Source organism: Sitophilus oryzae, unplaced genomic scaffold (assembly GCF_002938485.1).
Source record: "Sitophilus oryzae breed Bouriz unplaced genomic scaffold, Soryzae_2.0 scaffold_127_pilon_pilon, whole genome shotgun sequence".
NCBI classification, from domain to species: Eukaryota; Metazoa; Arthropoda; class Insecta; order Coleoptera; family Curculionidae; genus Sitophilus; species Sitophilus oryzae.
The window spans coordinates 410808-421743 of record NW_022145926.1 but is presented as its reverse complement, the minus strand read 5'-3'; the positions used below and the strand labels follow the sequence as shown (position 1 = coordinate 421743).

The 10936-nt window shown below is 32.0% G+C and overlaps 2 protein-coding genes across 2 annotated transcripts in view; both read left to right on the top strand.

Annotated features, from left to right (window-relative positions):
• Positions 1-4937: 4937 nt before the first annotated feature.
• On the top strand, positions 4938-10480 carry LOC115874417 (potassium voltage-gated channel protein eag-like; the record flags this gene model as incomplete). Its single annotated transcript, XM_030889580.1, has 2 exons — positions 4938-5189; positions 10320-10480. Coding segments are annotated over 2 exons (413 nt in total), but the record flags the coding sequence as incomplete, so codon positions are not given.
• Positions 10302-10936, top strand: part of LOC115874420 (potassium voltage-gated channel protein eag-like) — a 35722-nt gene continuing 35087 nt past the window's right edge. The window contains exons 1-2 of the mRNA XM_030889584.1: positions 10302-10441; positions 10542-10685. Of these exons, the coding sequence (XP_030745444.1) occupies positions 10542-10685 (144 nt within the window). The 5' untranslated portion in view covers positions 10302-10441. The remainder of the gene's footprint in view (positions 10442-10541; positions 10686-10936) is intronic.

Here is a 10936-nt window from a genome sequence, read left to right as displayed (position 1 = left end):
AGTGAAATTGTTTAAAAATTATAAGAATTGGCTATTATACAGTAATTTTTCGAAGAAAACATATTATAGTTTATATCGCTAAAAAGCTAAAAAATGGCGCTTTTATGAAGTCATGACCAACTATGGTTTCCATTTAAAAAAACATATGTTTGTATCATATGTCAAAAATGACAGGCTTTAGAAAAAAAAGGAGGACACAATCTCATTAAGGATGTGATTATCTACAACTTTTATCTGAAAACTTCTTGTCTAAAACAGCTTATAATGGAATTAGGGACAATTTTTAAAATAGCCGAAATTTGTATTTTTCGAAATATCTAGTAAGCCATGAACTTTTTCAAAAATCTGAAAGGCGCATATTTATGACCCCACAAAACTGCAATTCTTTCCCCATTTAACCGACTCTGTATCTCCAGTAGTTTCCGAGATACCCATAGAGAACATCGTAGGAAACTCACCCTGTATATTATGAATTTTATAAATTATAAATAATTAATGTTTTATACGTTTTCATCGAATTGTTATATTAAAATTAATAATACAATTTAGACGCATTGAAAATTTAATACTGAATAATAAATATTTTAAAGTCCGTAACAGAGCCTAGTAATCATGGCATACCTATAATGCACTCTTTAATGTTATTACGTATACATAAAATTTATATTATGACATTTAGTCCGTTTTAGCGTGGGCCGTATTATACATGAACTATTTTGTTTGTTGTTTAGTATCACTTCAATATGTTCAATCTTGGTGAAGTAGACTATTACTTAACTAATATGAAACATTCCAAAGTCACAGTAAACAACAAACAAAATACTTCATGTTTAGTATAGGTATTCTGAACTAATTAATTGTTATTGGTGCAACCGGATGCACTGGATTAAATCCATGCCCACGTATTTAAATTTCAAAGAGCTGCCAGTGGCGGATGTAAAGGGTAGTAACAGAGGCTAAAAAAAATATTGAAAGAAATTGAGTAAAATTCATCTTTAGGTATTTTCGACACTCAAATCATTGATGATTTAATATGTTGGCATTGCTTGCAATATCAACATAATGCTCAAAAATAATGTTTTAGGAAAACTTTTTCACGAAATTATTGCACAGGGTGTTTTAAAGATAGGGTAAAAAACAACTCTTCGATTAACCCTGTATAATAAGTAAAATACTAAAGTTTATCATAAACTGAGGTTACGAATTCAAGTACAGTTCATCCCAAATAAACTTTTAGTCACGTGATTAAGGCGCAGCGTTGCCCACTTTTATATATTTTCTTTTAATAAAAATATTTTAGGAAAATAAATTAATTATAAATATATCGGGCGGTGACAATTTTGATGCTCAACATCGGCATCTCAGAAACTACGAGAGATACGAATTCGGTTAAATGGCATAAAAGTTGGGTAATTAGATGTTTGACAAACACCTATGAAGAAAACCCCGGTATCTTGATTAGTTTAGGATATATGTCAAAAAAAAATGAAAAAATAATACGTTTATTAATAATAACTATTGTATCGATTGGAACGTAAGTTGGTAGTTTTATATTTTTAACCTCGGCCAATTAAATTCCGTTTTCAGAAAATTTCTAAACCTTCTAGATTTCGCACAACAGCAGTCAAGTTTTTGTTTTCTTATGGCCGCCATTTTGAATCTGTATACTATTAGATAGAGTAAAAAATAATCTATACGGCGGTATCTAATTTTTATTCACTATTGTGTAAATTCGCTAAAAAATACGATTTTTTAAAAAATCGCTCAGAAGATTAAGTCTGCCTTGGAAATCCAATTGACACTTCATATGACACAAGTTAATTTTTGTTTACTCTATTGTAGTCAAGTGTCAAATCTTGACACAAAAATTTATAGTAAATAGTGTAAAATGTATTAACAGACAACAATATGTTCACAAGTGAGGAAACACGAGATATGTATTGTTACGGATTCCGTGGGTCCACTAATTTAAACTCACGATAAAATACTTAACGAATTTTTTTTTCTCACTCTGTACACACAACTTATACTATTTACAACACAATTTATGCAACTACTATTACTCTAACAGTACTGGCACCTTCGCCAATTAATTCACAATTTAAAGCGCGGTATTATCAAACTTCAAAACTTCAAACTGTCAACTGCCAAAGCGCGGGCCTTTATATACCCTCTGGCGAGTGTTTCTGGAACGTTCTAAAGAATTCTGTAATTTTCTTTTACTTTCTGGCGAATTCGCCAGGTTCCTCAATGCACGTTGCGGTTATGTAGCAGTAATGCAGTTATGCAACCAGTAATACAGTTTAGCGCTACATACACCTTGACAGTATGTTTACTTAAAAATAATAGAAGTTCCGATATAGATATGGCATGGGCAAGTTATAGAACATTGTATCCTGAAAGGCTAGCCTCATCGTACTATTTTCGCAAGGATTTCAAGAAATTTAGCAGTTGCTGGTAGCTTTAAGAAAAAAGAGGGCAATATTTTAAAAGGCTTAATGATTTTAATGTGCCAGCTCAGATTGAAATAAATCCGGAAACTTCTAGTAGTAAAGTAAAATAACTGGCGAGTGTTGTATAAGTGATTCGTATGTAGGGAAAATGATCAAAAAACATAAATATCACAACTTTAAATTTAAATATATACCAAATTTACATTTTTTTTACATGCTGGTGATCACGAGAGAAGATTACAATTTTGCAAATGGTTTCGGGAAAGTGTTCAGGAGCCCCTTTTTCTAGAAAAATATTACGGACGGATGAATCTTTATTTACAAATTCTGGTACATTTAACAGAAAAAAATTCACATTATTATGCAAAAGAAAATCCTTATTTAATTAGAGAGAAACCAGACCACAGTAATGTATTCTTTGAACGTCTGAGCTGGCATTTTTTGACAATAAAATTTTTGGTTCTCCATTGACCTGTATTGAACTCTACTATACAATTTTTATGCGTCTAGATTGACACAAAAAACAAAATAGCTTGCTGACATATAAAGTGTCACTTGGATTTTTAAGGCAGACTTGATCTTCGGCGAATTTTGAAAAAATCTATTTATTATAATGAATTTACATAATAATGATTAAAAATTAGATACCACCGTATAGAAACTTGACTGTTGTTGTGCGAAATCTAGAAGGCTTAAACATTTTCTGAAAACGGCATTTAATTGGCGGATGTCAAAAATATAAAACTACCAACTTACGTTGCAATAAATACAATAGTTCTGAAGATATTGTCATTTAAAATAAACGTATTATTTTCATTTTTTTGACATAAATCCGAAACTAATCAAGATACCGGGGTTTTCTTCATAGGTGTTTGTCAAACTTCTAATTACGCAACTTTTGTCCCACTTAACCGAATTCGTATCTCTCGAAGTTTCTGAGATGCCAATGTTGAGCATCGAAATTGTAACCACCCTGTATACATACCTGCAACCTAACGTAACCTAAACAGTTATATACTTCAACAAAATTCACCTTCTTAACAGCACTTAAGGGACATAAAGGGCCATTACTACCGCTGTCTCGTTCAAAATATTCTAATAAAATTGCGTCGAGATTTTAGGGTTATTAAGCTATATTGTACACTTCGCACTAAAGGAGCTTTTAAAAACGACAATGTTTGACTGCAAGGTCTGCTAGTAACCACTTTCAAGCTTAAAGTATCACAACACTATATATAACACTATAATTATTTAAACCAAAAACTCGTAATACAAAATTGAAGTGCCAAAACGAATGACAGTGTCAGGAAATAAATAAATAAATGTCACAACTTGACATTTTTTACAGCAGAGCTACAACCTGAATCCCCAGCGCGAAATTTAAATTCCAGTTAGTCAACACGGCGCCGAATATTTCCATGATTGGCAACAGTGAATTTAAAAATTGCGCCTTCGATTACGTAACTAAAAGTTTAATTAATATGAAATATATATGTCACTGTAAATGTCGGAAATGCGCTAAAACCTAGGATAAGCGCGCTAAACCTAGGATTTACCAAAAACAAATGGTAAAAGCTCGAAAACTTCTTTATTTTGCTTCCATTTCGGACTTTTACCGGACCCAAACAGTAAATCTTAGAATTTACCACACCGCATTGGTAAAAGTACGAATTATTTTTCTTATAGCAACAATATCGACAAATTAAGGATGTCGATATACAAAGACATCTCTGTTTTTGTTTACTTAGGCATTGAAATTTTAACGATTATCGTTTAACGATACCGATTTTTGTAACGTATCAGTCTTATATTTGTTACTGTATGTCCGAAATGCGGTAAAACCTAGGATAAGCGCGCTAAACCTAGGATTTACCAAAAACATTAACTAATTAGGTTAGCATGGTTATTTGGAGGGTGTTAATGCATTGGTTAGCCTGGTTATTTGGAGGGTGTTAATGCATTGGTTAGCCTGGTTATTTGGAGGGTGTTAATGCATTGGTTAGCCTGGTTATTTGGGGGGTTTTAATGTATTGGTTAGGTGGTTATTTGGTGGGGTTGGTTGGTTTTTATTACCACTTGCTTATTCATACTTTTACCAATGCGGTGTGGTAAATCTTAAGATTTATTGTTTGGGACCGGTAAAAGTCCGAAATAGAAGCAAAATAAATAGTTTTCGGGCTTTTACCACATGCTTTTGGTAAATCCTAGGTTTAACGCGCTTATTTTAGGTTTTACCGTATTTCGGAGATTTACAGTAACATATATAACAATTTAAACTTGACCAAAAATGTTTCCGTTGCGTTTTTTTGCATCTAAGTGTAGAATAAATACCACAGCAGCTCAGAAAAATAATAGTTATTTTTTTATTTTAATGTTTTTAATACTAACTTTTTTAACTCCGCCATGCCACTAAGATCTCATCTGTAGCCGCTTTATCATACATAATAAGTCAGTATCTAATCACTTTTTGCTATTTCTTCGCAGATCCTATAAATATTAACGATCAGTTTTATCTTTCCTCCATCTCATTTACCTACATACCATCTTTTTTTGCGGTACTTAACCATAAACGTGGTGTATTAAACGTGGTTCTCGCTCCCGTAGAGACACCGCTATGGCTGCTGCTCCAGATCTCGCCGATCAAAAACGAAAGGGACTTGGTCGTTCTGTTCCTGCTCACTTTCAGGGACATCACGGCCCTGAAACAGCCCATAGAGACGGACGATTCCAAAGGAGGTACAGTATCCAATATTAAGTAATATTTTAAGTTATAAGATTTGTTTAATTCTCGAAGTGGTACGTGGTAACAAAGGGATTGTGTGGGACACCACTGTAATAAAAAGACCAAGAAAGGAGTATACCGGGTGCGTCTCAAAAGTGGCTCACCCCCTATAACTTTTTTATTTTTTCAGATAAAAAAAAATGATTTGGTGTATTAGTATATGACATGAATTAGGATTGATTGGTGTATTCAATTGTTTTTGGTCACTTCCCGTTTCACCAGAAATGACTACAACTTTTTATTTTTTAAATGGAACCCTTGGTATTTTTTTACTTTATTCGATAGAAAATGACATTCTGAATAGAAGGAAATATCATATGTCAACTTTTGACATTCTCACTTAATAAAAAATTGTATTTTAAAATTCAATCTAGAGTGCCATGGATACGATAAAAACACTAATTCTTCATCAAGAAGCCTTGGAAAAATAGATTTGATCATCTAATGTTTTTAGTGTCTTGTCCTGGCCAGTTAGATGAAATGCTCAAATCGTATTTTTAATCATATCTCAATTTTTTCAAATACAACGAGGGTGGCTCATTAACCTATTTGGAAAAAGCAGTTTTTACGAATAATTTGATACCACACACTTGGTATTTGAAGTCAGATTTTCGTTACAAACCACAAGTTATAATTTTAAATAAACCATATGCAATAACGTCAAAAGTTGACATATGATATGTCATTCTATTCAGAGTAAAATTTTTTATCGAATAAAGTAAAAAAATACCGAGGGTGCCATTTAATAATCAAAAGTTGTAGTCATTTCCGGTGAAACCACAAGTGATCGAAAACAATTGAATACGTCAATCAATCCTAATTTATATCATATACTAACATACCAAATCTCGTTTTTTAAACAAAAAAATAAAAAAGTTATAGGTGTGAGCCACTGTTGAGACGGACCCGGTATATAAATATTATCAGCAATGGCTGATAAAATTTCGGTTTATCTGTAGCGTTCTGTTTTTTGCAATGCAGAAATAATTGTGTGTGCACTATGTGCGCATATTTGAAGTGAATATTCTTACTAACAGCTATGAAATTGAAGGATTTAAAGGACATGTTTAAAAAAGTCTAGTTAAAATTTTAAAGAAGTAATAAATTAAAAATTAATTAATAATTTAATTCACTTTTAAAAAAATTGTTTTTAAAAGATTGTCTGTCCGTCTGAGGACTCCGTTCGGGTACCTCTATCCGCGTGCCGAGTTTGGTTCCAATCGACCCATAAGTAAGAAAAATCCTAATGATTTCATTCATTTAGAGGCATTTGCTTCGAAACGCCGGCCGAGGGCGTCATCCTGTAGCCCGTCCTCAATTATGCCGAAATCGACCCACATTTTTCTTTAATATCAAATTCTTAGTCCCACCCTGATAAAGATGTAACGAAACGTCGTGTCCAACATTGCAGGATGGGACCGTGTGCATCGTCCATCGCTTACATAGCCTACCCACCAAATATGGTTGCGATCGGACTACGCCAACTTTTGACGTTTCATACGTCAAAACTAACTGTCACAGTGATACGTGTCGTACAAGGTCAAGTTGGCCTTGGTTCAATCTATCGACATACCAAATTTCATTTAAATCGGACGATTTTTTCTAAGCCTCAGGCTATCCTTGTCGGGTGTCGTCTCGCGTGTCGTGTCAAGGTTTTGAATTTTTACTACCATCGCGTGAAAAAATGTTTCTCTTAATAATTTAATCGTTCTGTTTGAGATTGGGTTATTAAACGTTAATAATTTTTAAAATTGTAAAAATTATAGGTATCTGAATAAATAAAGCCAATAATCTCTGATTTTTTGGAATATCAAAAATAACTATTAAAATATAGGAAAAGTTCACGGTAAAAAATTAAACAGATAATTAATTTTTAAATATATTAGGTTTGGAACTCCGCCATCTTCCGCAATTGACAGCTCACGTCACGTACGCTTATACCTTAATTGTAACATATTGTAATAATTGACGTCCATTGCAAATCAGTGACTTACTAGATAGGCAGAATACATAAGTAGACATTATAGAATAGAAATTCAATGGACAATAGCATTGATATGGGAGAAAATCTACATATATAAAATGCTAATGTTTATCTGTGTCGTCTCTACTGAAGTAACGACTTGCTCTAGAAAGTTGCTTTTTTTACTAAAAGATAGCTAACTGGCTCTTCTAAAAACTATCGTCGCCGGATTTTTTTTTTGATTAAAAAATTTTCATTTAATTAAAAAAATAAAAATAAAAAGCATTTTTTTCCTGATGCCATGCCGCGCCGTGGCGATGCGCCAGGCTTCATCTAGTATTTAGCATATAAAAATCTAGAAATATAATAATTTATATTGAATATACTTGAATCGAATTGTAAACAAATAGAGATCAAATTTCAACAAAACTTAAATCGATTGGCTTCAATTATTGCAGGTCATTTGATTAATCAGTCATTATAAGAGTGGCAAAAATAGAAGAAAACATAAAAAATGCAAAAATAAAAAAATAAACATTATTAACTAACTCAAAAGAAATTGCATAATTGAGTTAATTCACCTACTTACGACACGATATTATACAGGGTGGTCCGAGCTATATTCCGGACCACCGGACGCCATCTACGTTATGTTTTAACTGGTTTGAAGATTAATAACTTTTAGTCCGTACCTCTATAAAACTACTCAGTAAAAATATATATTTACGACATTCTTTAACTAAAAAGGGTCTCTTGGTAAAAATAACTACGAGTAATGGTTCTCGAGATATTTGCAATCGAAATTATCAATAAGAAATAATAATAAAATAAAAAATGTATGATAATTTAAAAAAATAAAAGGTTTCCAAATTTATTATTTCAGTCAAATAACTATCTACCCAACGTGTTTATTTTTTGTCAATAATGACATATTATTGACTATTTCCGTTCTAAATATCTTCAGAACGTTTAACTCGTAGCGATTTTTACCAAGAGACATTTTTTACGTAAAAAGTCACGGAAATGTATATTATTTCACTCGGTAGTTTTATACAGGTACGGACGAAAAGTTACTACTTTTTAAAACAGTTAAAACACTTGCAGACACCAATTTTCATACAAATATCGACGTTACTTCAGACATTATTTGGAAAAAATCGTAGCCAAAATACAAACTTCTACACCCTGTATCTCCGAAACTAAGCATTTAGGACATATATTTACACAAACTTTTTTACTTATTTTTATCTGCAGAATATGCTGGCCAAGTTTCCGGAATACAGTTCGTACCACCCTGAATAATTACATACCAAAGAAATGTTGGTCCATTATTTTTTATGTTTTTAATCTGGAAATAGTCGCCAAGTAACTAATTTCGGCACAAAAATCTGTCTGTTTCTGAGATTCGCAATAATCTCGCTGTAATTCAAAACCTCGCTCAATGTTTTAGAGATGCAAAGTGTATAACTTTGCATTTCGACCAGAAAAAAATAACATAAAATAAACAGGGAAGGGCAACAAACCCGTAGATATTCCAAATACAGTTTTTTTTATTACTATTCAATACTCCTTTCTTAGTCTTTATATTCAATGAGTTTACTATTTGATTTTAGCGAAAAATTTAAGTTTGAAATTTTTCAAAACTCTCATACTAAAAAAAGTAAGTTCTTATTCGTAAGAACTTACTTCATAAAGTTCTTCATTTTGAGTAGTTATTACGGAGCACGATTTTTAGTATTTAATAAATAGCTACATTACATGCTACATACTAATTTTTCTCCATCTTGCCATCTTCTAATATTACGATTTATCTCAATTAATTCAATAAGAATAGAGAAAAGATGGAGGAAGTCATTAAATTCAATAGCTTTATTATGTAAACTTTAATGTATTTTATGGACGAGAAGGTAGGCAGTTAAGTCGGATATGCTTTTTATATAATCAACTAAAAAAAACTTTGCCCCTAAGGAATAAATCCTATATAGGTAAATAAAAATATATTTGTAACAAATCTAACAGGATAGAGCATTACATATTCTCTTTGAAATAATTAACATAACTTTTTACTTTATATATCTTCGAATCATTCAGATGGATATACAATGTTAAGGGGCCACCAGTTATGTTTATGCAGAATCTTGTTTAAAACTTCTTCAATTTTATACGATAATGTTTTATTTAACTTTCTTTGTTTGTTAAAGCTAATTTTTTATTAATGACTTCACTGTGTTACTATAACACCCCAAAAATTTCCAAATTTTTGACTGACAATTATATTTCTTTCAAGTAGAACAACTTGACCTGTCTAGCGAGTTTTATAGATTATTAATAAAGTATTATTTGATATTAAACACTAGCGAAAAGATGAAGAATCGACCATAAAATAAAAAAATCTATAATAAAAATAAAGAAAATTTTAAAATTGCTGAATCGTGGAAAAAAATCTTAAAAATCTCTGGAACTACGGAACAGTTTGATAAAATAGAAATATCAAATATTGAGTTTTTGTTTAAATTTCGAGATTCTTTTTAAAGAATTTTATTTCATGCCTGATTCATCTTTTTTCGATGGAGTTTAATTTTAAAAAAATACTTCGTAAATCAGCTTTTAAAATCGTCAGCTCTATATTTTTTTGCGGTAGAACTGAATGGCATATTAACCAGTCTTTTTGCGCTAGTTAATTCGGAGACAATAATGACAGATATTTTTACAGGGACCGTTTTTTGAAATATTAAAAAATTCAGAGGCAAAACTAGTAATGAGCTAATGCAAAACCAAGACGAACACTTCCTTAGTCTTGATCTTGGTTTTGCAGTCTAATAAATGGTCTTGGTCTTTACCTTGAAAGGTCCTGCTGCAAGATTTTTGCAAGTCTTTAAAGAAAGAAACATTATTTTTCAATATAACTTTCAGCGGAAATGCTGTTTCACCGGAAATGACTACAACATTTTGTTTTTAAATGGCACCCTCGGTATTTTTTCACTTTATTTGATAGAAAATGACACTCTGAATAGAATGTAATATCATATGTAATTTCAATCTATATGTAATTATCAATTTTAAAGTTCTGTTTTTATAATGCATGAAATAGAGTTAAATATTCTAATAATTTTCTTTCTAGGCCTGTCAAAATTTGCGAAACTAGCCCGATCGGTGACGAGAAGTCGTTCAGTGCTGGTCTCGCAATTTTCGTCCCATCTGCCCAACCTCAAGGACACGACCAAGCAGTCTCACTTGGCTCAAGTCTGTTATTCCACCCAGAGCATTTTAACCAATCACTAAATGCACCTATTTTACACGCTGCCTTGGATATTCCGTTTTGTTCGGCTTTTTCCATATCCAGATGATGAGTTTGAGCGCTGACATCATGCCCCAGTACCGACAAGAGGCTCCCAAGACGCCCCCGCACATTCTGCTCCACTACTGCGCTTTCAAAGCCATCTGGGATTGGATTATACTCTGTTTGACTTTTTATACCGCTATTATGGTAAGAGAAGGTTTTGTGTCTAGGGTATTTGTTTGGTAGCGTAGCGGTTAATTTTATTAGGGTTTTTTTGTCTTAAGAGATTAATTGTGTTACAGTTTGGGACACACACACAGATACAGAAATACAGTTTTGTTTGTTACTTTTTCTTGGGGTAAAGAAAAACATATAAGTAGAAAAAACTTTTTTTAATAATAAGTCGTCATTATACGGATTTTAAAAAAACTACTTAAACGCATTAGTTTTCAAGCAAC